The sequence below is a fragment of the Hyperoodon ampullatus genome (assembly GCF_949752795.1).
Source record: "Hyperoodon ampullatus genome assembly, chromosome: X".
NCBI classification, from domain to species: domain Eukaryota; kingdom Metazoa; phylum Chordata; class Mammalia; order Artiodactyla; family Ziphiidae; genus Hyperoodon; species Hyperoodon ampullatus.
In genome coordinates, this window is record NC_136913.1 from 93024896 (window position 1) to 93052313 (window position 27418).

General features: G+C 37.3%; 1 protein-coding gene across 1 annotated transcript in view; it reads left to right on the forward strand.

The window, feature by feature from the left end:
* Window positions 1–471: 471 nt before the first annotated feature.
* The window catches only part of DNAAF6 (dynein axonemal assembly factor 6), a gene marked incomplete at both ends in the record, with an annotated part of 50321 nt that continues 23374 nt past the window's right edge, over window positions 472–27418 (forward strand). The window contains 5 exons of the mRNA XM_079728093.1: window positions 472–522; window positions 8299–8421; window positions 16071–16143; window positions 23276–23381; window positions 26750–26846. Of these exons, the coding sequence (XP_079584219.1) occupies window positions 472–522; window positions 8299–8421; window positions 16071–16143; window positions 23276–23381; window positions 26750–26846 (450 nt within the window). The remainder of the gene's footprint in view (window positions 523–8298; window positions 8422–16070; window positions 16144–23275; window positions 23382–26749; window positions 26847–27418) is intronic.

Sequence of the window (27418 nt, forward strand, 5' to 3'; positions counted from 1 at the left end):
AATTAGGGAGAACTCTAGATACTTACGGCTCTGAGAGATACCCCCCAAAAGCCACAAGTTGCCGATAGAACAGACCCGTTCCCTAAATCCCCCTGCCCTAGACGCTCTAGAAGCAGGATTCAGCTTTAACAAAACTCGGTCTATCAGAATGTGAGTGAGATGGGGCAGTTTTACCAGACAAGGGATGGATGCGGATGGAATGTCAGAAGGCCAAAATGAACATGCAAAGCCTTCCCGACGTTTTTCTCTAGACACTTAATACACTTACGGTTGTAACGCTCATTTCAGAGTGAAAACTATTATTTCCTTGTAGGTAGATCTGGGTGCTTCAAGTTGAAGTAGCCACTGTTATCTTCTGTTTTACATGTACAGGCATGATTTATCTTGGACCAGGTTGCCTTGGTTGAGATATATTTTTTAGGGGGTATAACGGTGTTCAGACTGAAAAAAATGGCCTGTACTTCGTGGACAATGCCCTGTGTGTGGGAATGTGAACGCTGTGGGCTGAGAGTTCCAACCGCAGTTGGTCAGATCCGTTGAGGAGTGAGAAGCAGTCAGACTGCACTTGGGGGGCTGGAGCGTGGTGTGCAAAAGCCTACTTGTCCCTACCAAACCTGCTACTCACCAAGGGCTGATTGGGAGAGTAAGTGTTATATGTCTTTGGACTGTACTCATCAAAGGTAAGGGACTGTGACAAAAAATAAAATCTGAGTGAGGGGAGAGTACAGAGTTTGAACAGAGAGGTAGGGGTCGCTTCTCCTAAGAGCTTCTTGTTGTGACAGGGATTCAGAACAGAGACTATTTCCTGAAGAAATGAAGAAAACAGGCCTGTTGACTTGGGGAGAAAATTTCAGAGCCCTGAAGGAAAATGAGCTGTCTCAACTCCTTTTTAGATAGAGGTGGAGTACGGGAATGAGACAGAAACAAAAAAATTGTTGGCAAGTGTATTAAGTTTGGCTAAAACAAAGAATAATGGGTAGAGGAAATATTAAATCAAGAGGCTCATTTCTTGACATTTAGGTTTATGAAATATTCCAAGTACTTTCAAAAATCATCTTCCATTAAATATATTTTAAATTTGTAACAAAAACTCTTGTTAAGTCCCCATAGTTACTTATGACTTGGTACATTTGATAGCAGTGAAAGTTAGAGACCTAAAAAAGGAAATTATTCTTGGTATTGTAAAAACAAGTCAAAATGAATTAGTTTTAATAGGCAGGGAATCATTGATATGTATAGCTGTCAAAAAATGTAAGAAAAAACCAACCAGTATATTATAATTTAACTCAGACATAGGCAAAAATGATGTTTACTTTTGTGTTTTCAGAAGAATTTTAATACAGGAATTGTTAAATAAGGTACTATATAAATAAAGTTGCAGAAGAAATGCCAATTTTATTTAAGAGAGTAAATGAGTTTTTAATACTTTGAAATCATTCAGCTATAAACAGTCAGTACTCTACATAGGGATATGTGTTTACCTATTAACTAAGTTCCCAAATGATACTATTTGGTGATTCTTTATTACCCTGATTTTATTTGCTATATAAACTTGAATTAATAAAATGTCATTTCTTTTTGAATAGTGTGTAATTCAGAATTTTCACTAATTTAACCTAGACTTCTCTCCAATTAGTTCAGGTCGAAGAGCCATTCCTGCTGAGACCCCAGCCCTCTCAACTAGAGTCTGACTTAATCTCGGGTTATTGATATTATTGTTTTGGTGCCGTGAGTCTGGAGTCATCCTGGTTGAGCTTGTTTAGTCCCTAAATGGCTCCAACGTTTTGGTAAAGAGCTGGTTCTGAAACATTTGTCTCTTTAGCTCATTGTGGCTAGTGCCGAAAGAGATCCCCCAATCACCTATGAAGGCCCTAAGGATTCAAGTTGATGTGGGAAAAATTAAAAGCACTGTCTAGAAAACTCTGCCACTGGAACTGGCCTAGCAAAAGAGAGTGAGAGTAAAAAAAGGGTCTAGAAAATTTTCTTTCTAAACAAACAAATCTCAAATAAAAGATTTAGCAATATATTTTAAAAATGAAGTTCCTGCTTAAATTTGCCTTAAATTTATTCTTGGCCTATTTAAGTGGCAATGACAGATTCAAACAGGCAGTGTGGATCCAGAATATATTTTTTTAATCACTACACTATACTATCTGGGTAGTCTAAGCAAAAGGAAGAATACATTCCAAAGTACAAAGGGAGGAGATTATAGGGTATGTTTAATTAGCAGTTCAGTTTTTAAAAGAATGCAGATTACAGGTAAGAGAATAATAGGAGGGAAGGGCAGAAAATTAGGTTGGGGTTAAATCCTGAAGGACCTTGATTGTCAGGCTCAAGATGAACTTTAAATCAAATTTACAAATAAAAGATAGTCCTCCAGGGCTTCCCTGGTGGCGCAGTGGTTGAGAGTCTGCCTGCCGATGCAGGGGACACGGGTTCGTACCCCGGTGCGCGAAGATCCCACATGCCGTGGAGCAGATGGGCCCTTGAGTCATGGCCGCTGAGCCTGCGCGTCCAGAGCCTGTGCTCTGCAAAGGGAGAGGCCACAACAGTGAGAGGCCCGCAGGCCGCAAAAAAAAAAAAAAAAAAAAAAAAGATAGTCCTACAAATAAATAACACTGCATCATTCCTAAAAAGGCATCTTGCTTTAATTTTTCCGATGTTGTCTATTTGTCAAAAGAACTTTAATATGTTTTTAATAGTTTAACAACTTATTCTTAATTTGTTAGACCTCTAAAAAAGCTAGTAGAATCTTCATTTCCATTGAATTTAGAATATAGTTTTCTAAAAATTCAGATCATTGTTTTTCTCTTTTGATACTTTGAGGTCTTTGATTAGTTACTTACAAAGTATTGCTGATTCTTTTGTTTCCAAAAGCAGTTCTAAGTGGGAAGTTTATAGGAATACAATCCCACTTTAAGAAACAGGAAACAACTCGAGTAAACAACCTGACCTTGCACCTAAAGCAATTAGAGAAAGAAGAACAAAAAAGCCCCAAAGTTAGCAGAAGGAAAGAAATCATAAAAATCAGAACAGAAATAAATGAAAAAGAAATGAAGGGAATGATAGCAAAGATCAATAAAACTAAAAGCTGGTTCTTTGAGAAGATAAACAAAATTGATAAACCACTAGCGAGACTCATCAAGAAAAAAAGGGAGAAGACTCAAATCAATAGAATTAGAAATGAAAAAGGAGAAGTAACAAATGACACTGCAGAAATACAAAAGATCATGAGAGATTGCTACAAGCAACTCTATGCCAATAAAATGGACAACCTGGAAGAAATGGACAAATTCTTAGAAATGCACAACCTGCCAAGACTGAATCAGGAAGAAATAGAAAATATGAACAGACCAATCACAAGCACTGAAATTGAAACTGTGATTAAAAATCTTCCAACAAACAAAAGCCCAGGACCAGATGGCTTCAAAGGCGAATTCTATCAAACATTTAGAGAAGAGCTAACACCTATCCTTCTCAAACTCTTCCAAAATATAGCAGAGGGGGGAACACTCCCAAACTCATTCTACGAGGCCACCATCACCCTGATACCAAAACCAGACAAGGATGTCACAAAGAAAGAAAACTACAGGCCAATATCACTGATGAACATAGATGCAAAAATCCTCAATAAAATACTAGCAAACAGAATCCAACAGCACATTAAAAGGATCATACACCATGATCAAGTGGGGTTTATTCCAGGAATGCAAGGATTCTTCAATATACACAAATCAATCAACGTGATACACCATATTAACAAATTGAAGGAGAAAAATCATATGATCATCTCAATAGATGCAGAGAAAGCTTTCGACAAAATTCAACACCCATTTATGATAAAAAGCCCTGCAGAAAGTAGGCATAGAGGGAACTTTCCTCAACATAATAAAGGCCATATATGACAAACCCACAGCCAGCATCGTCCTCAATGGTGAAAAACTGAAAGCATTTCCACTAAGATCAGGAACAAGACAAGGTTGCCCACTCTCACCACTCTTACTCAACATAGTTTTGGAAGTTTTAGCCATAGCAATCATAGAAGAAAAGGGAATAAAAGTAATCCAAATCGGAAAAGAAGAAGTAAAGTTGTCACTGTTTGCAGATGACATGACACTATACATAGAGAATCCTAAAGATGCTACCAGAAAACTACTAGAGCTAATCAATGAATTTGGTAAAGTAGCAGGATACAAAATTAATGCACAGAAGTCTCCGGCATTCCTGTACACTAATGATGAAAAATCTGAAAGTGAAATCAAGAAAACACTCCCATTTACCATTGCAACAAAAAGAATAAAATATCTAGGAATAAACCTACCTAAGGAGACAAAAGACCTGTATGCAGAAAATTATAAGACACTGATGAAAGAAATTAAAGATGATACAAATAGATGGAGAGATGTACCATGTTCCTGGATTGGAAGAATCAATACTGTGAAAATGTCTCTACTACGCAAAGCAATCTACAGATTCAATGCAATCCCTATCAAACTACCACTGGCATTTTTCACAGAACTAGAACAAAAAATTTCACAATTTGTATGGAAACACAAAAGACCCCCAATAGCCAAAGCAATCTGGAGAACGAAAAACGGAGCTGGAGGAATCAGGAAAGGGAAAAGGACAAAGAAAAAATTGAGGAGAGGCTATATCTTAGTTCCCTTTTGGGAAAGGTTCCCAGAAACTTTCACATAATACTGCCATTTGCATTTCATTGGGTAAACTTAGTTACATGGCCATGCCTAGCTACAAGGGAGGCTGAGAAATGTAGTATTTATTCCAAGAGACCATGTGCCCACCTGAAGTGCAGGGATTCTGTTCTCCCTGACTTCAGACTACACTACAAAGCTACAGTAATCAAGGCAGTATGGTATTGTCACAAAAACAGAAAGATAGATAAATGGAACAGGATAGAAAGCCCAGAGATAAACCCACGCACATATGGTCACCTTATCTTTGATAAAGGAGGCAGGAATGTGCAGTGAAGAAAGGACAGCCTCTACAATAACTGGTGCTGGGAAAACTGGACAGGTATATGTAAAAGTATGAGATTAGATCACTCCCTAACCATACACAAAAATAAGATCAAAATGGATTAAAAACCTAAATGTAAGGCCAGAAACTATCAAACTGTTAGAGGAAAACATAGGCAGAACACTCTATGACATAAATCACAGCAAGATCCTTTTGGACCCACCTCCTAGAGGAATGGAAATATAAACAAAAATAAACAAATGGGACCTAATGAAACTTCAAAGCTTTTGCACGGCAAAGGAAACCATAAACAAGACCAAAAGACAACCCTCAGAATGGGAGAAAATATTTGCAAATGAAGCAACTGACAAAGGATTACTCTCCAAAATGTACAAGCAGCTCATGCAAGTCAATAGCAAAAAAACAAAAACCCAATCCAAAAGTGGACAGAAGACCTAAATAGACATTTCTCCAAAGAAGATATACAGACTGCCTACAAACAGATGAAAGAATGCTCAACATCATTAATCATTAGAGAAATGCAAATCAAAACTACAATGAGATATCATCTCACACCAGTCAGAATGGCCATCATTAAAAAATCTAGAAACAATAAATGCTGGAGAGGGTGTGGAGAAAAGGGAACACTCTTGCACTGCTGGTGGGAATGTGAATTGGTACAGCCACTATGGAGAACAGTATGGACGTTCCTTAAAAAAGTACAAATAGAACTACCATATGACCCAGCAATCCCACTACTGGGCATGTACCCTGAGGAAACCATAATTCAAAAACAGTCATGTACCAAAATGTTCATTGCAGCTCTATTTACAGTAGCCCTGAGATGGAAACAACCTGTGTCCATCATCGGATGAATGGATAAAGAAGATGTGGCACATATATACAATGGAATATTACTCAGCCATAAAAAGAAATGAAATTGAGCTATTTGTAATGAGGTGGATAGACCTAAATTCTGTCATACAGAGTGAAGTAAGTCAGAAAGAGAAAGACAAGTACTGTATGCTAACACATATATATGGAATTTAAGGAAAAAAATTTCATGAAGACCCTAGGGGTAAAACAGGAATAAAGGCACAAAATTAATTGAGAATGGACCTGAGGATATGGGGAGGGGGAAGGGTAAGCTGTTGCAAAGCAAGAGAGAGGCATGGACATATATACACTACCAAACGTAAGGTAGATAGCTAGTGGGAAGCAGCCGCATGTCACAGGGAGATCAGCTTGGTGCTTTGTGACTGACTGGAGGGGTGGGATAGGGAGGGTGGGAGGGAGGTAGACGCAAGAGGGATGGGATATGGGAACAGATGTATATGTATAGCTGATTCACTTTGTTATAAAGCAGAAACTAATAAAAAAATAAAAATAAAAAAAATGTTTCAATAAACTTTTTGCTTTTAATGTTAAGTAAATATTTAATGAACACATAATCATCTAGGACTTTAAAAATATAAACAGAAGCCTCTTTGTTTAATTTAATGTGTCAAGTATTCATTTCCATAGCAGACTACCAGACCATAGTGTGAGAGAAGATTGTTTTAATCGGCTCTTATTTCACCTTTTCGAATTTAATGAGTTTTCAATGTAATGAGTTTTATCATTAAGTTATTCGACATCATTATTAGTTTAAATGATGTAGTCCAGAGTCACAGAGCTAGGAAGTAAACGATAGATACAAGTCTAAGCAACATGACTCCAGAGCCCTTACTCTTAACCACTATGATATACTTGCCTCTGTGCTAGATCTATAGGGCAATTTAACATTTGTTTCATACCCTTGACATCTCCGATAAGCATTCAGATCAGTTTTCCTTTGAAAAAGCAATGTCAAAATAATGGTAAAATATAATAGTAAAACAAAAGATTTGTGGGGGCTTCCCTGGTGGTGCAGTGGTTGAGAGTCTGCCTGCCGATGCAGGGGACACGGGTTCGAGCCCTGGTCTGGGGGGGATCCCACATGCCGCGGAGCAGCTGGGCCCGTGAGCCACAACTACTGAGCCTGCGCGTCTGGAGCCTGTTTTCCGCAACAAGAGAGCCCGAGATAGGGAGAGGCCCGCACACCGCGATGAAGAGTGGCCCCCGCTTGCCGCAACTAGAGAAAGCCCTCGCACAGAAACGAAGACCCAACGCAGCCAAAAAGTAATTAATTAATTAATTATTTTTTTAAAAAAGATTTGTAAAACGCCATTTACATGCAGATTGACTTTGACAGGTGATTGTACCAGCACACTTTTGAGAATTCCTTTGTATTACTGTTCTAGGCACAACACAAAAATTTTAGTGGATCATTTAATAAAAGCACTAAAGAAAAGCTTCCTGTGAATTAATTTTATAAAATAATATTCAAAAAATATCAGCAGAAGTGTAGAAAAGATTCCTATTATATTTATGCCCAAATCACTAACAATAGGCCTAATTCTACAGTCTTTATTCAGGTTATTCATTAAAGTCTGACACTCCCAAGATTTTTAAAGATCCTGAATTCCTACTCCAAATATAATGGTAGAGATTATTTAAAAGACTGATGTCTGGTTGGTAGGATTACAAGTAGTTGTGATTCTCTTATTTCTACTTTTAATGTATTATTTCCTAAAACTTCCACAATAGACATATATAGTATCACTATTATAATCAGAAAAAAACAATTCATTTTGTGTGAACTTTCACTAAAGTTAATGAGCCAACCCACTAGAGGTCTCAAACAGCAATATAATGCAAGGCGTCATCAAGGGTTGATTAAAATTTTAAATAAAGCAGAAGATACCGGCCTGCCTGAGGCAAAAGTGTGAAATGAGTAAAGTCCCTTGAGACATTTCCCCCAACAAACATCCTTTTTAGTTCACTAAATAGGAATATACAAGCTAGACAGCATATATTAGACAGATAATAAGGTAGTCTACAAAAGTATGTTTCCAAATAATAATGTACATTCTACATGACATTGACATACCCTTTCTCTTGGGGTAGAGTTTAAGGATGTGCATTTTTAACTAACTCCCCAAGTGACTCTTAAACACACTAAAATCTGAGAACCACTGTGTAGGTGCTCAAGAAATGCTTGTTAGATTGAGCACAAAGTTTTAATAAAGCAAGCTGTATACTTGCGTTTACTTGCTGCCCCAGGCCTGTGAGTCAGCAAAATACATATATTTGAAGGAGTTTACAAGGATTTTCAAGGAGGAATAAGAGATAATGGAGTGACCCAGGGAAAGAAGGGAGATGTGACAATTTAGAAAAATCTTCATGTCTTAAATAAAATAGAACACTAAAATACCTCTCTCTGATTATCTTCTTCCTCAGAATACGGAATCTGAAAATATGGAATCCAAAAATATGGAAATTGAAACCATTTCCTCAGTTTCAGCTCTGCAGGCTCTCTCTAAGCTGCTTTATCCAGAAGAGGATGACTTTGAGCCTGGACAGGTGGTTGTGTACTTACAGATGAATTAGTTCTGATCACACTAAGTTGTGAAACTGTATTTGAACAACTTGTTCCAACCTTGCTGTGGGAGCAGGGCTCTGTTATCTAAAACATTCACAGGAGGTTGCAGGACTGATTATGCATGAGAGTATAACCTCTAGTACATTTCTAGCAAATATAATTATATTTTTTCTAAACTACCTGAACACTGAATAGGAAAATAGTTCTGTAACTATGGTAGCAATAGCCACATTTCAAAATGTTTGTCATTTATATTTATGGCCAAAGAATGCTTGACAACCATTACAAAGAGTGATAGCTGGGATTTTTAAGTCTAGACAATATTTCTATAAAACAAATAATTTTAATTAGACAGTATTAATTAGGCCCCCCAAACCCTTAATTTTTAAAAATTTGTCTACACATGAAAGCAGAACAGAAAATATTTTGAGCCAAATAAGGGGACAAACTAGCTTCAGCCTATTAAAATTGGCTTCCGGCTACATGCTCAGATAGAGCTGTGGAATCTAATTAGTTGAGTAGCATTTGGGGTCAGGACAGGGAACCTCAGGGAGGCTTGCAGCAGCAAGATGGGCTTCATTTTGGGTAGGAGAGTTGCATTAATTGACCTTTGGCCATTCCACAGTCACTGCCAGTATGGTCAGAATACTCAAAATACTTCCATGTAACCCTCTGCTCTCCATTCTCCTCCTCCTTAGATATTAGCAAACCTTGGCTATCAGACTGCCTATGTGAAGGCAAACAAAATTTGTGGCAGAAGTTTCATTCTATAGGTGCTTCCCTGGTGGCACAGTGGTTAGGAATCTGCCTGTCAATGCACGGGACTGGGTTTTGAGCCCTGGTCCGGGAAGATTCCATTAGAGCAAATAATCCCACGTGCCACAACTACTGAGCCTGCGCTCTAGAGCCTGTGCTCTGCAACAAGAAAAGCCACCGCAGTGAGAAGCCCGTGCACCGCAACGAAGTGTAGCCCCCGCTCCCTGCAGCTAGAGAAAGCCCTCGCACAGCAATGAAGACCCAAGGCAGCCAAAAATAAATAAATAAAATAAATAAATTTATAAAAAATAGTCTCGTACTATAGCAGAATATATCAATTTGCTTTAAACTATTTTAATGTTCTTTGTTATCATGACCAGTTTACCATGAATAAACCATCTCCCATGAACATACATATCAATTTTCTGCTCCCCAAATTCTTTTCTGCCATAGTGCGGAAAAACAAGTAGTATAATCTAAATAGGCAGCCAATCCAGTGTCAACCAGATTGACACTGGATTGAGCTTCCACCCTCCAGGAAGAAGTTACATGGAACAGGGCAGAATCAAATAAGACATGCAATGGAAATAAAATATGTGGAGGATGGGAACTGAGTCAGCTTGGAGCCAGGATTAGGAACCAAGAAGTTTTAGTCAGGGAGAATTCTTAGTAGAGGCCAAAGAAGGAAAGAAAAAGCAGGCCATTCGTAACAGCATTGACTATATACAACAAATAGGACACAGAAGAAAAAGTTAAGTGCAATGTATCAATAAGTTTGGGAAGGCAAACTCGTTTTTGCTACCTTAGCTGAAATTGAATGATAAATCCTGGGAAAGGTAAAGTTATGTTATATAGAAAAAGTATAGAAAAGGTCAAGTTATGTCATATAGAAAAAAGTATGTCATATAGAGAAACAGCGATCTGGAATAAAGGAAAGTGGAACTTGTAACTAGAACAGATTCGGAGATAAGAATTTCCCCTGGTTACAAAGCCTGTTTCCTTTGGCATTTATGTATGGAGATGTTTATTTGCATCTAAAGGTGTTTCCAGGGGAAAGATGAGTGCTTATGAGAATAGAGACACTAGAATCATTTTACCAAATTGTACAATATATAGAGGAAAATTACTATAATAATGTATGTTTCTGTATATCTGGGTTATAAGCAATTTTGAGATAATTGGTCATTCAGACACCACAGTACAGATATCATTAGAGGATATAGAATTGGGGTATCAGAGCAGTGGGAGAAAAATTAATGTTTCTAATGAACTATTAAATTTTCTAGGAGAGAAACGGCTTTTCATTTTTTTTTTACTTCAGTTTAGAAGAGGTGTTATTGTTAGAACATCCTTGCCAAGATGTTAATGATCCTCAACAAGCACCATTAGTTGAAACCCCAGCAAGCACAGCGTGTTCAGCAGGGGTCCACGGTAACTCATCAACTCATCAGCTTGCATTGTTTTCAACAGATCTCCAGAGCCAAACAATCTGCAGTGGGTCCGTCCTACCCACACACCATTTACAGAAGTGATCTGAGATATTTACAGTAATTACCAGGGGAAAATGTAGACACCTAACAGATTACATGAAGTTGCTATTAGTTTCCATTATAGGTGTTTTTTTTTTTTTTTAATAAGAAGGCTGGAGAGGATCTTATTGAAAGTGAATACTCAGAAAATCCAATAATTTTTTTCTCTTGTTTCTGGCTTTTCATTTTTTAACATGTATTAATCTTGGGAACTGTAGAACGATTACAAGAGCGATGTGTTTTTGAAAATACACTCACTGAAAACAGCATTTAGAACTGTTGCATACACATTGGTTTATTTACACTATCCCCACCAAGAATTGTTAAGAATATAGGAGATTGGGAAGAGAGCATGTCTGTTGTCTCACGAGGGGATCTTAAGATCTTGGGAAATAAGGTTTACCACTCTGCACAGACAATGTAACAAGGATGTTCTAACTCTCTTACATATTGCAGAGTGGCATGAATTGCAATGATAAATTGCTCAGATAATTGGATGTAGATTCATGGTAGAGGCTGAAATGATATTCTTAAAGAAACAATTGCCAGATGGTTTTTAATGTTTTTATTATCCTGATCCATCTTTTCACTTGAAAATTTTATTTTTAATCATTTATTTTCATTAAGTTAATAAACTGAAACTCCTCCTCTGTTCTGATATACTGATCCAATCATCACTGTCCATGGAGAGCATACCAATTTTTGTCAGGAATGTTCAAGTTTTTATTTCTATGGATTTTAATTTGCTGAGGAAGGAAGCACTCAACAGAACAAGAGGCCCTCAGTTTCCAAAAAATGCTTTACCCTGATTGACTATTAGTATTATTAATATTCTGGTGATTAATAACTTAAGAAAAGCACTGCAAGTTTATATGACTTTAGTGATTTAAAAGAAAAAAATGTACAGAATATTGTCTTGGGATTTTCACATAAAAATGCCTGTAACACCTTAACAGCAGACATAGCACTTTTGAAGCACCTTTTGGAAAGCAATAGTTACTGTCTCAGAAACCTTTGAGATGTTACAGATTAATTTCTAATTTATAGCTGTTGGAATAATTTAGCATAAAAAAGACACAGATGAGCTTTTGCACCAGCTTTCAAGGACAGACCCTATTCCTCTTGCCCAAACAGGACATTATAACTTGTGTATCTGTCTGAAGACTTGGGAGATAAGGGCAGGGGCCTGGAAAAGGAGAGTTGGAGGTGCTAGTTTGCCAGGACCACGTGATAAGAAGTTTTGACTGGCAGCAATGGAGTGAATTGGAGCTGCAGAGTCTGACATCAGCAAGAACAATTAGTAAAAAAAAAAAAAAAAAAAATTGGGATTTTCTTGAAGTAGCGAAGAACTCCTGACAGGGACCAATAAGGTGGTAGCTGCTATACTGATGGTGTAATGTGTGTTATATTTAGCTGAAAAAAGAAAATTGTTCTTCTACTGGTGAGACAGGGGCAGTATGTCTGCTGTCCCTGTCTCATACAAGGGGTATGTCTGCTCATACAGAAGATGGCAAAATAAACCTGAACTTGCATGAAGACTGAAGTGCTTCAGCATGTATTTGACACTATTAATTTGGGGTTGCTGTTTAAATCCACTAGTTCAGTGTCATGAGGTGACGGGACGAAGAAGTATTTCATATCCATAGTGGAAAGAAGTAAAAGCTATTATAAGCCTTTTTTTTTTTTTTTGGCGGTATGCGGGCCTCTCACGGTTGTGGCCTCTCCCGCTGCGGAGCACAGGCTCCGGACGCGCAGGCTCAGCGAACATGGCTCACGGGCCTACCCACTCCGTGGCATGTGGGATCTTCCCGGACCGGGGCACGAACCCGTGTCCCCTGCATCGGCAGGCAGACTCTCAACCACTGCGCCACCAGGGAAGCCCTATCAAGACTTTTGAATGAGTTGTTTGATGTCTAAATACTTAGACTCTATTTAGTGGTTTGTTTTTATTTCTATAAAACTTTCCCATACTTCTGTCCCCCATCTAACTATGACCAGACAACTGCCAAAACCCAAAGGGGTCGATGCTCTTATTCTAACACTTGGTTCTAACCTTCAAACAGTTGAATGTGGCTCATTCCCCTAGCCCCAAGAATACATGATTCACTGGGCTGGAGCTTGGGATTTACTCTGATCAAAGATCAATTCTACCTTGGGATCTATTAAACCAAATACATTTTTTTGGGAATATAATGCTTTACAATGGTGTGTTAGTTTCTGCTTTATAACCAAGTGAATCAGTTATACATATACATATGTTCCCATATCTCTTCCCTCTTGCGTCTCCCTCCCTCCCACCCTCCCTATCCCACCAATCCAGGCGGTCACAAAGCTCCGAGCTGATCTCCCTGTGCTATGGAGCTGCTTCCCATTAGCTATTTACCTTACGTTTGGTAGTGTATATATGTCCATGCCTCTCTCTCTCCCTTTGTCACAGCTTACCCTTCCCCCTCCCCATATCCTCAAGTCCATTGTCAGGTAGGTCTGTGTCATTATTCCTGTTTAAAACCTAGGTTCTTCATGACATTTTTTTCTTAAATTCCATATATATGTGTTAGCATACGGTATTTGTCTTTCTCTTTCTGACTTACTTCACTCTGTATGACAGAATCTAGGTCTATCCACCTCATTACAAATAGCTCAATTTCGTTTCTTTTTATGGCTGAGGAATATTCCGTTGTATATAGGTGCCACATCTTCTTTATCCATTCATCCAATGATGGACACTTAGGTTGTTTCCATCTCCAAGCTCTTGTAAATAGAGCTGCAATGAACATTTTGGTACGTGACTCTTTTTGAATTATGGTTTTCTCAGGGTATATGCCCAGTAGTGGGATTGCTGGGTCATATGGTAGTTCTATTTGTAGTTTTTTAAGGAACGTCCATACTGTTCTCCATAGTGGCTGTACCAATTCACATTCCCACCAGCAGTGCAAGAGGGTTCCCTTTTCTCCACACCCTCTCCAGCGTTTATTGTTTCTAGATTTTTTAATGATGGCCATTCTGACTGGTGTGAGATGATATCTCATTGTAGTTTTGATTTGCATTTCTCTAATGATTAATGATGCTGAGCATTCTTTCATCTGTTTGTTGGCAGTCTGTATATCTTCTTTGGAGAAATGTCTATTTAGGTCTTCTGCCCATTTTTGGATTGGATTGTTTGTTTTTTTGTTATTGAGCTGCATGAGCTGCTTGTAAATTTTGGAGAGTAATCCTTTGTCAGTTGCTTCATTTGCAAATATTTTCTCCCATTCTGAGGGTTGTCTTTTGGTCTTGTTTATGGTTTCCTTTGCTGTGCAAAAGCTTTGAAGTTTCATTAGGTCCCATGTGTTTATTTTTGTCTTTATTTCCATTTCTCTAGGAGGTGGGTCCAAAAGGATCTTGCTGTGTTTTATGTCATAGAGTGTTCTGCCTATGTTTTCCTCTAAGAGTTTGATAGTGTCTGGCCGTATATCTAGGTCTTTGATCCATTTTGAGCTTATTTTTGTGTATGGTGTTAGGGAGTGATCTAATCTCATACTTTTACATGTAGCTGTCCAGTTTTCCCACCACCACTTATTGAAGAGGCTGTCCTTTCTCCACTGTACATTCCTGCCTCCTTTATCAAAGATAAGGTGACCTTATGTGTGTGGGTTTATCTCTGGGCTTTCTACCCTGTTCCATTTATCTATCTTTCTGTTTTTGTGCCAGTACCATACTGCCTTGATTACTGTAGCTTTGTAGTATAGTCTGAAGTCAGGGAGCCTGATTCCTCCAGCTCCGTTTTTCGTTCTCCAGATTGCTTTGGCTATTCGGGGTCTTTTGTGTTTCCATACAAATTGTGAAATTTTTTGTTCTAGTTCTGTGAAAAATGCCAGTGGTAGTTTGATAGGGATTGCCTTGAATCTGTAGATTGCTTTGCGTAGTAGAGACATTTTCACAGTAATTATTCTTCCAATCCAAGAACATGGTACATCTCTCCATCTATTTGTATCATCTTTAATTTCTTTCATCAGTGTCTTATAATTTTCTGCATACAGGTCTTTTGTCTCCTTAGGTAGGTTTATTCCTAGATATTTTATTCTTTTTGTTGCAGTGGTAAATGGGAGTGTTTTCTTGATTTCACTTTCAGATTTTTCATCATTAGTGTACAGGAATGACGGAGACTTCTGTGCATTAATTTTGTATCCTGCTACTTTACCAAATTCATTGATTAGCTCTAGTAGTTTTCTGGTAGCATCTTTAGGATTCTCTATGTATAGTGTCATATCATCTGCATACAATGACAGCTTTAATTCTTCTTTTCTGATTTGGATTCCTTTTATTTCCTTTTCTTCTCTGATTGCTGTGGCTAAAACTTCCAAAACTATGTTGAGTAAGAGTGGTGAGAGTGGGCAACCTTGTCTTGTTCCTGATCTTAGTGGAAATGCTTTCAGTTTTTCACCATTGAGGACGATGTTGGCTGTGGGTTTGTCATATATGGCCTTTATTATGTTGAGGAAAGTTCCCTCTATGCCTACTTTCTGCAGGGCTTTTATCATAAGTGGGTGTTGAATTTTGTCGAAAGCTTTCTCTGCATCTATTGAGATGGTCATATGGTTTTTCTCCTTCAATTTGTTAATATGGTGTATCACATTGATTGATTTGTGTATATTGAAGAATCCTTGCATTCCTGGAATAAACCCCACTTGATCATGGTGTATGATCCTTTTAATGTGCTGTTGGATTCTGTTTGCTAGTATTTTGTTGAGGATTTTTGCATCTATGTTCATCAGTGATATTGGCCTGTAGTTTTCTTTCTTTGTGACATCCTTGTCTGGTTTTGGTATCAAGGTGATGGTGGCCTCGTAGAATGAGTTTGGGAATGTTCCTCCCTCTGCTATATTTTGGAAGAGTTTGAGAATTATAGGTGTTAGCTCTTCTCTAAATGTTTGATAGAATTCACCTGAGAAGCCATCTGGTCCTGGGCTTTTGTTTGTTGGAAGATTTTAAATCACAGTTTCAATTTCAGTGCTTGTGATTGGTCTGAGGTCTTCTGCCAGCGTTCAGTAGGTGTTCTGTAGGAGTTGTTCCACGTGTAGATGTATTTCTGGTTCATCTGTGGAGAGGAAGTTGATCTCCGCGTCTTACTCTTCCGCCATCTTCCCCGGAAGTCTGAAACCAAATACTTTTTGAAAGGACAATGAAAACACTTTCAAAATAATACTTGATATGTGTCTCTTGGTTATATAACAGCAATGGATAATTAAACTGGGAAGCTTAATTAAACTGTAGATGGAAAGCTTATCAAATTTAAAGGATCACTGGTCATGTAATTTATACAAGTAGTAATTACAGAATGTTGGACATTTTTTCCTCTCCTCCAGTCAAATAGTTCATCTGCAATGGGAGCCATGGGTTCTGGGAAACTTGGACCTCCAAAAAGGGAAGCACTTAAAGGTAAGTTATTTAATGAAGCATATAGATCAATATAATCAGTATAATCTTTTCTTTGGGAGCAAAATTATAGGGAGAGTAATACTAACTAACACTAGCACTTATCAAAGATGAACTGAAATAATTGTGGGAATGATGAACAACTATTTACATATAAAGATGTTGTTTTTACTCTAGTGTTGCAGGTAAGTTGTTTTTCTAGTAATGGAAATTAATTTGCCCTGAGTTATTCACATTTTTTGGCATATTTCCTGAGATGGAATACAAAGAAAGTCACATGTGGTTAGGTAACTTTTTTATTATTTAGGGTCTAGTTACCACGACATTTAACTTCTTCACATTCTATGCTGCTATATTCTGGTAATTTCCCAGAATTCATTAATTCATTCAATAAATATTTGTTGAGAGCTAATTATGTACCAGGTAGTATGATCATCTCTGAGACTACAGTGGAGATCAAAATAGAAAGGGTCCCTGCCCCCATTGAGCTAATAGTCCTTTGGAGAACACAATGAAACAAATAACTACACAATTATATCTTATATTGAAAAGCTTATAAATTAAAGCCCATGGGGTGACTTATAAAATCACGGGTCCAGTAAACTAGAATAAATATTTTTGGGTGTTTTCCCAGCATTTTGGGCTATACATTTTCACAGAGTTGAACATTTTACACATCTTTAAAAATATAGAAATCTGTAATTCTGTTGGTCGTGATCACAGTTACCAAAGGGTGGACAGGGAGAGGAAATGAAGTACTCTCATCAATTTAGGTAATTGTAAAAGATTTTGTCTGGAAAAATGTTTAAGATAATGACTGAAATGAGGTCTGAGTGGACAATTTTAAAATTTCAGTTATTCTACATACTCAAGAGTCTGTTTGCCTTATTCATGAGATATTCACTTCACAGAAGACTAGTTCAAATTTGGATGTATTACTGTGCTGCCTGTATTTCTGATAATGTAAATCTAATAACCTCTAAATTCTAAGAACAATGAGTCATATGTAAAACATTATATATAAATCTGTAATTATGCTTTACAAAGCCCATGCTAGATGGAAGCAGATCATTTCAAATGAACTCGCAGAATTGAAAACCTGACAATCAGGTGCATCTCTGGGAATGCTTAACGGTAATCAAAATAATGTTCTGCACCTAATGTGGGTCTCCATTTGTTGCCACAACAGTTGGAAAAAATGCAAGCTGGGATTTAGCATGCCTATTTACTTTCTCTTTTTTTTAAAAAAACATCTTTATTGGAGTATAATTGCTTTACAATGTTGTGTCAGTTTCTGCTGTATAACAAAGTGAATCAGCTATACATATACATATATCCCCATATCCCCTCCCTCAGCATCTCCCTCCCACCCTCCCTATCCCACCCCTCTAGGTGGTCACAAAGCACCAAGCTGATCTCCCTGGGCTATGCGGCTGCTTCCCACTAGCTATCTATTTTATACTTGATAGTGTATATATGTCAATGCCACTCTCTCACTTCATCCCAGCTTACCCTTCCCCCTCCCTGTGTCCTCAAGTCCATTCTCTATGTCTGCATCTTTATTCCTGTCCTGTCCCTAGGTTCTTCAGAATCCCTTTTTTTTTTTTTAGATTCCATATATATGTGTTAGTATACGGTATTTGTTTTTCTCTTTCTGACTTACTTCACTCTGTATGACAGACTCTAGGTCCATCCACCTCACCACAAATAACTCTAATTTCATTTCTTTTTATGGCTGAGTAATATTCCATTGTATATATGTGCCACATCTTCTTTATCCATTCATCTGTCGATGGACATTTAGGTTGCTTCCATGCCCTGGCTATTGTAAATAGAGCTGCAATGAACATTGTGGCACATGGCTCTTTTTGAATTATTTTTTTTCCCAGGGTATATGCCCAGTAGTGGGATTGCTGGGTCATATGGCAGTTGTATTTTTAGTTTTTTAAAGAACCTCCATACCCTTCTCCATAGTGGCTGTATCAATTTACATTCCCACCAACAGTGCAAGACGGTTCCCTTTTCTCCACACCCTCTCCAGCATTTATTGTTTGTAGATTTTTTGATGATGGCCATTCTGACTGGTGTGAGTGACACCTCATTGTAGTTTAGATTTGCATTTCTCTAATGATTAGAGATGTTGAGCATTCTTTCATGTGTTCGTTGGCAATCTGTATATCTTCTTTGGAGAACTGTCTATTTAGGTCTTCTGCCCATTTTTGGATTGGGTTGTTTGTTTTTTGATATTGAGCTGCATGAGCTGCTTGTAAATTTCAGAGACTGGTCCTTTGTCAGTTGCTTCATTTGCAAGTATTTTCTGCCATTCTGACGGTTGTCTTTTGGTCTTGTTTATGGTTTCCTTTGCTGTGCAAAAGCTTTTAAGTTTCATTAGGTCCCATTTGTTTATTTTTGTTTTTATTTCCATTTCTCTAGGAGGTGGGTCAAAAAGGATCTTGCTGTGGTTTATGTCATAGAGTGTTCTGCCTATATTTTCCTCTAAGTTTTATAGTGTCCGGCCTTACATTTAGGTCTTTAATCCATTTTGAGTTTATTTTTGTGTATGGTGTTAGGGAGCATTCTAATTCCATTCTTTTACATGTGGCTGTCCAGTTTTCCCAGCACGACTTATTGAAAGGCTGTCTTTTCTGCACTGTATATTCTTGCCTCTTTTATCAAGATAAAGTGACCATATGTGCGTGGGTTTATCTCTGGGCTTTCTATGCTGTTCCATTGATCTATATTTCTTTGTGCCAGTACCATACTGGTTTTGTGCTTTGTTTTTGTGCCAGTACCATACTGTCTTGATTACTGTAGCTTTTAGTATAGTCTAAAGTCAGGGAGCCTCATTCCTCCAGCTCCGTTTTTCTTTTTCAAGATTGCTTTGGCTATTCGGGGTCTTTTGTGTTTCCATACAAATTGTGAAAGTTTTTGTTCTAGTACTGTGAAAAATGCCATTGGTAGTTTGATAGGGATTGCACTGAATCTGTAGATTGCTTTTGGTAGTATAGTCATTTTCACGATGTTGATTCTTCCAATCCAAGAACATGGTATATCTCTCCATCTGTTTCTATCATCTTTAATTTCTTCCATCAGTGTCTTATAGTTTTCTGCATATAGGAATTTTGTGTCCTTACGTAGGTTTATTCCTAGGTATTTTATTCTTCTGGTTGCAATGGTAAATGGGAGTGTTTCCTTAATTTCTCTTTCAGATTTTTCATCATTAGTGTATAGGAATGCAAGAGATTTCTGTCCATTAACTCTGTATCCTGCTACTTTACCAGATTCATTGATTAGCTCTAGTAGTTTTCTGGAAGCAGCTTTAGGATTCTCTATGTGTAGTATCATGTCATCTGCAAACAGTGACAGTTTTATCTCTTCTTTTCCAATTTGATTCCTTTTATTTCTTTTTCTTCTCTGATTGCTGTGGCTAAAACTTCCAAAACTCTGTTGAATAATAGTGGTGAGAGTGGGCAACCTTGTCTTGTTCTTGATCTTAGTGGAAAGGGTTTCACTTTTTCTCCATTGAGAACGATGTTGGCTATGAGTTTGTCATATATGGCCTTTATTATGTTGAGGTAAGTTCCTCTATGCCTACTTTCTGGAGAGATTTTATCATGAATGGGTGTTGAATTTTGTCAAAAGCTTTTTCTGCATCTATTGAGATTATCATATGGTTTTTATCATTCAGTTTGTTAATATGCTGCATCACATTGATTGATTTCCATATATTGAAGAATCCTTGCATTCCTGGGATAAATCCCACTTGATCATGTTTTATGATCCTTTTATGTGCTGTTGGATTCTGTTTTCTAGTATTTTGTTGAGGATTTTTGCCTCTATGTTCATCAGTGATATTGGCCTGTAGTTTTCTTTCTTTGTGACATCTTTGTCTGGTTGGTATGAGGTGTGATTGTGGCCTCGTAGAATGAGTTTGGGACTGTTCCTCCCTCTGCTATATTTTGGAAGAGTTTGAGAAGGATAGGTGTTAGCTCTCTCTAAATGTTTGATAGAATTCACCCATGAAGCAATCTGATCCTGGGCTTTTGTTTGTTGGAAGATTTTTAATCACAGTTTCAATTCCAGTGCTTGTGATTGGTCTGTTTATATTTTCTATTTCTTACTGGTTCAGTCTCGGAAGGTTCTGCTTTTCCAAGAATGTGTCCATTTCTTCCAGGTTGTCCATTTTATTGGCATAGAGCTGCTTGTATTAATCACTCATGATTCTTTGTATTTCTGCAGGGTCAGTTGTTACTTCCCCTTTTTCATTTCTACTTGTGTTGATTTGAGTCTTCTCCCTTTTTTCTTGATGAGTCTGGATAGTGGTTTATCAATTTTGCTTATCTTCTCAAAGAACCAGCTTTTAGTTTTATTGATCTTTGCTATTGTTTCCTTCATTTCTTTTTCATTTATTTCTGATCTGATCTTTATGATTTCTTTCCTTCTGCTAACTTTGGGGTTTTTTTTTCTTCTTTCTCTAATTGCTTTAGGTGTAAGGTTAGGTTGTTTATTTGAGATGTTTCTTGTTTCTTAAGTTAGTATTTTGTGGCTATAAACTTCCCTCTTAGAACTGCTTTTGCTGCATCCCATAGGTTTTGGGTCATTGTGTCTCCATTGTCATTTGTTTCTAGGTATTTTTTATTTCCTTTTTGATTTCTTCAGTGATCTCTTAGTTATTTAATAGTGTATTGTTTAGCCTTCATGAGTTTGTATTTTTTACAGATTTTTCCTGTAATGGATATCTAATCTCATAGTGTTGTGGTCGGAAAAGATACTTGATATGATTACAGTTTTCTTAAATATACCAAGGCTTGGTATATCCTGGAGAATATTCTATGAGCACTTGAGAAGAAAGTGTATTCTGTTGTTTTTGGATGGAAAGTCCTATAAATATCAATTAAGTCTATCTCGTCTAATGTGTCTTTTAATGTTTGTGTTTCCTTATTTATTTTCATTTTGGTTGACCTGTCCATTGATGACAGTGGGGTGTTAAAGTTCCCTACTATTATTGTGTTACTGTTGATTTCCCCTTTTCTGGCTGCTAGCGTTTGCCTTATGTATTGAGGTGCTCCTATGTTGGGTGCATAAATATTCACAATTGTTATATCTTCTTCTTGGATTGATCCCTTGATCATTATGTAGTGTCCTTCTTTTTATTCTGCTCTGTCGTAGTTATTTCCACTATTTGATATTCCAGGTCACTTATCCATTCTTCTGCCTCAGTTATTCTGCCATTGATTCCTTCTAGAGAATTTTTAATTTCATTTACTGTGTTATTCATCATTGTTTGCTCTTTAGTCCTTCTGGGTCCTTGTTAAACATTTCTTGTATTTTCTCCATTCTATTTCCAAGATTTTTGATCACCTTTACTATCATTACTCTGAATCCTTTTTCAGGTAGACTGCCTATTTCCTCTTCATTTGTTTGGTCTGGTGGGTTTTTATTTTATTCTTTCCTCTGCTGCATATTTCTCATCTTCTCATTTTGCTTAACTTATCGTGTTTGGGGTCTCCTTTCCACAGGCTGCAGGTTCGTAGTTCCCATTGTTTTTGATGTCTGCCCCCCGTGTCTAAGGTTGATTCAGTGGGTTTTTAGGTTTCCTTGTGGAGGGGACTGGGGCCTGTGTTCTGGTGGATGAGCCTGGATCTTGTCTTTCTGGTGGGCAGGATCACGTCTGGTGGTGTGTTTTGGGGTGTCTGTGAACTTATTATGATTTTAGGCAGCCTCTCTGCTAATGGGTGGGGTTGTGTTCCTGTCTTCCTAGTTGTTTGGCATGGGCTGTCTAACACTGGAGCTTGCTGGTTGTTGAGTGGAGCTGTGTCTTAGCATTGAGTTGGAGATCTCTGGGAGAGCTCTCGCCGCTTGATATTACGTGGAGCCGGGAGGTCTCTGGTGGTCCAGAACTCGGCTCTCCCACCTCAGAGGCTCAGGCCTGACACCCAGCTGGAACACCAAGATCCTTTCAGCCACATGGCCAGGTACATGCGGAGTTTCTTGCCTTTGGGAAGTCTGAGGTCTTCTGCCAGCGTTCAGTAGGTGTTCTGTAGGTGTTGTTCCACATTTAGATGTATTACTGACGTATTTGTGGGGAGAAAGGTGATCTCCACGTCTTACTCCTCCGCCATCTTGAAGGTCCTCTGAATGGTTAAACATTACTGCTACTATTGGAGGCACTCCTGAGGTGGCTGTGGGTGGCTGTGGCTCACTGCGGGGATGAAGACTCTGGCAGCAACTGCTCTGGCAAGTACTCATTGGTGTGAGCCCCCATTTACTTTCAAACATTTAAAGATGACATGTAGAAACCCCAGGCATGTGCTCAGTTGACATAAAGGACAAATAAGAGAGATTCTCTTTAGAGCTCTTGTCTATATGAGGAAAATAATGGATTAAAAATGATCATTGTCTCTACTGTTTTCAGTTTCTTTCACTGATAGTATTTTTAAAGAACTATGTCAGGCTTGCATGGAAAAGGTATCAAGGGGCTTTTAAATGGTAAAACACAAGGCAAGATAAAATATTTCTATCCAAATCAGATTGATTGCATGTTTGATTTGTTCTTTTATGTAAAAATATTTTACGTATGATCCTATTTGTTTCTGAAAAAATGTGTAATATTTCTTTGCATATATGTTGTATATAATATATATATATTTTATACACAATATGTTACTTTATGTACTAAATATTTATATATTATATATTTTATATGTGTATATACACATATATGTATATATATTTCTGTAGATATAGATATAGATATACACACATATACAGAGAGAGAGAGAGAGAAAGAGAGAGAGAGAGAGAGAGACTGGAAAGATGTACACCAGAATGCTATCATTGATCATCTCTGGGTGGTTAGATTGTAGATTATTTTATTTTCTTCTTTTTGCTTATATGTCTTTTCCAAATTTTCTACAATTATTATTACAACTCTTCAATGTATTGGCTGTGTGTTGATTAAAAAATTTAAGTCAATTGTTACGAATTTAGCTTCTCTGATCAAAAAACAAGCTAGCGATTACAAATAGAAAATATTTCACTTCAGTGATCCCAAACTTAGTGTGAAGAAGAACAGGAGCAATTTCAAGAGGTAAAACAGGCAAACGCTTCAATTTTGTCTTCCCTTTCTTTACAGTCATCCCTCAAACAAGTGATGAAAATAGTGAGCACATCTGGAATCCAGAGGAGGTTCCAGAAGGGGCAGAGTACCATGATGTGTGGGGTATTAGAGAAACACCAGAGTAAGTCAAATGAAGCCAGGAACATGTTTTTTGTGGTTTAAGTTAGATGTGTCATCTGATACCAGTTTTTGACAAGATTCATAATGTAACTTCTACCATATATAATATAATATAATATATATTATAATATATATAATATAATATATATAATATATAATTTTATATTATAAAATATAAAACTATGGTGACACCCAGAAGGCATGTGTAATTGATTATTTTTTTCCTTCTAGAGCAGAAACAAATATTAAGACATAATACCTTTCTTTCAGTTATTATCTAACAAAAAGTGAAAAGTAGTCATTTCCATTATTACTTTATATTTAATATCATTTAGTTGTGTAATGTGGAAGTAACAGTGGGTAAAACCAGCCCATTAAATTACAAGCATTCATACAAGCTAAATTATTATGCCATGTTTTTGTGTCAAAGACTTGCTTTTAATTACTCAGTGTTCCACAATTTCAGTAAAAGGCTATGGTCTCCCACCAATTATCAGCTGTTACCTGGACTAATTTACTAGTTATTTTAGGATTATGTTTAGTATATTGTGCAGGCAGGATTAAAGGCTTGCTTTCTAGTCTTTTCAATAGGAATTATAAATATGAATTTTAGAATTATCATAAAAAACCTTTCGTACTAATAAGTGAAATCACTCATACTGTTAAGGATTAAGGTGTGTTTACATACATAATTGAAATTAATGATTAAATACACTAAGCTTTATGTATATGTATAAGTGATTCACTTTGTTATAAAGCAGAAACTGACACACCATTGTAAAGCAATTATACTCCAATAAAGATGTAAAAAAAAATAATAATAAATAAATAAATAAACACACTAAGCTTTAAATATGTATTTTAAAATAAAATCTTGTTTGAATATTTAGAATAGCTTGAAAAACAAAGGCAATATTTATTAAATTATAGTGTGTTTTATAATGTCTTGAAAACTTCTATGGCAAAAATGATCTGAGAACTTTTCTAATTCTGACTGTAAAACTGTGTCCAATGCTTAAAAAAAAAATGATGCGTCTATCTTCTATGTCAGTTCTGAAAATAGAAGCAGTGGGAGACTGCAGATAATTAACTAGAAAAAAAGTATCCAGCTTTCAAATAAACAATGTAAAAAACAGTAAACCTCATAAAAAAAGAAATCAAAGGGGATTTTAAAACATTTCTGTCTGCATCTTAAGTATGAAGGGAGTGAATCCCAGGCTATGTTTATACATTGCCCACACATCCCTATGAAAGGTAAGATTTAAGTCATTCATTTGTCACATAATTTAATGAATGTCAAACATCCATATGTGGCTAGCTCCAAATCTGAGTAAATTTTTATTTTTCATCCTGATGTTTGATGTTCTGTAGAAAGAATATCCCTCAAAGCTTTAAATGAACAAGAACTCCAGTCAGGATATGAAGAAAATTGCTTTATAAGATTTTTTAATCTCAATTTTCTATCTTATGCAAGTACATTCCAAACTGTCCCAATTGGTAAAGAAGAAAATGGGTAAAGAAGGTGAACAGGCAGATCACAAAAGAAGAATCACAAGTTACCAAATTAAAAATAATAAGGGCCTGAGCTAAGTCACTGGCCTTGGAGAGAAATATGAGTGTCTTTATTTGAGAGATATTTGAAGGAAGATTTGGTATTTGATTAGATATAATGAATGAGAGGAAAGCAGTAGCTAGAGCAAATCCATGTGGGAGTCCTGGGCATATAGATCAATATCTTTCTGTTTTGTTTTAACTTGGCTTCACCTTTGTGAATACCTGGTAGCTGTTACAGTCTATTAAGAAAAAAGTGTCCTATCTCAAATAGCTATTTACTGTTAGCCCTATTCCAACTCAGAGAAGTCCCTCTTTCATACTTGGGCATTCCTATTTGCAAGTGGTCAGAAGTTCAATGTCTCCAGATACAATTTTCCAACTGCCTACTATATATATTTGCCTGAATGTCCCAAAGCACCTCACACTCCACACACCCTAAACCAAACTCACCATTTCCCCGCCACTTACATTCCCAATCACAGTTAGTGGCTTCACTGTTCACCCAGTCACCCAAGCTAGTAACCTCAGCATCATCTTTTTTTTTTCTTTTTTTTTTTTGCGGTACGTGGGCCTCTCACTGTTGTGGCCTCTCCCGTTGCGGAGCACAGGCTCTGGACGCGCAGGCTCAGCGGCCATGGCTCACAGGCCCAGCCGCTCCGCAGCATGAAGATCCGGTCCGGATCTTCCTGGACCGGGACATGAACCCCTGTCCCCTGCATAGGCAGGCGGACTCTCAACCACTGCACCACCAGGGAAGCCCTCAGCATCATCTTTGATGCTTTCCTGTCATTCATTATATCTAGTCAAATACCAAATCTTCCTTCAAATATTTGTAAATGTTTACTTACTTCATTCCATCTAAAAACATAGGGTAGGGACTTCCCTGGCAGTCCAGTGGTTAAGACTCTGTACTTCCAGTGCAGGGGGTGTGGGTTCGATCCCTGGTCAGGGAACTAAGATCCCACATGCTGTGCAGTGTGACCAAAATAAATAAATAAATAAAATTAAAATTAAAAAATAAAAAGATATAGTTCATTATGGCTGGGGGTTTCTATAAACCACTCTATCCCTAGGGTCCCAAACTTGGGGGCAAGGAAAGATTTGTGAATTGTCATGTGTGAGGTGAAATACCAGGAAAACCTTTCACTGGACTAAGAATTCTGTAGGACTAGATTCTAAACACTGTAGTTGTACCTGTGCTGACTACACTACCCATGTTTCTACTGTAGAATTTTTGAGGTAGAAAACACAATAGAGATCATTTAGTTCAAACCCACCCCCTCCCATAAATTGTACAAATCCGGAAGCTGAGCACATGAGTTTGTGACTTGACCAAGATAACACAGTTAATGACAGAAAGAGTACTAAACCTGGATTTTCTAACTCTACTCTGAGGCTTAAATTGAACAGAGGAAGGTTTCCATTTATTCATAAAACCCTGGGTTATGGGCTCACTATTCTTCTAAGCAATTGTTTTCCAGGAAAGGAACTTCCTTTTTTCTTCTGCTTTTACTCTTACTAGAATCTTATTAAAAGTTCCCTCAATCTATTTTATTTGTATAGCTCTGAAATAGTGAAGCTTTATTTTTAGAAAACAGTATACACAACATAAATCCTGACAGTGTTAGGTATTTTTGACTGAATTTCTAGACTTTTGTTCCCTTATTTTCTGCTACATGCCTGAAAAACTTCAAGCACTTTACTTTGTCCTTTTATTTTTTGTAATAGCATGTCCTCATAAGTTTCTAGTTTTCTGCTCTGTGACAGGAAATTGCTCTTTCATTTGAGTCTCTATATCACTGGCTTTTTCTTCAGATATGAAGTTGTGTTCAAACAGCAAGTGGGAACAGAAGATATGTTCCTGGGATTGACCAGAAAGGATCCTTCAACTGCGTGCTGTAAGGATCTAGTGGTAAGCCTCTCCCCTCTTCCCCATTTTCCATTTGACCATTATAGTTAAATTGACTGTTGTATACATAATACCATAGGCAAGGCTGTAAACCCTTTAAAAATAGTGGTTGCTACTCTTGCACTGCTGGTGGGAATGTGAATTGGTACAGCCACTATGGAGAACAGTATAGAGGTTCCTTAAAAAACTACAAATAGAACTACCATATGACCCAGCAATCCCACTACTGGGCATATACCCTGAGAAAACCATAATTCAAAAAGAGTCATGTACCAAAATGTTCATTGCAGCCCTATTTACAATAGCCCGGAGATGGAAACAACCTAAGTGTCCATCATCGGATGAATGGATAAAGAAGATGTGGCACCTATATACAATGGAATATTCCTCAGCCATAAAAAGAAACGAAATTGAGCTATTTGTAATGAGGTGGATAGACCTAGATTCTGTCATACAGAGTGAAGTACATCAGAAAGAGAAAGACAAATACCGTATGCTAACACATATATATGGAATTTAAGAAAAAATGTCATGAAGAACCTAGGGGTAAAACAGGAACAAAGACACAAACCTAC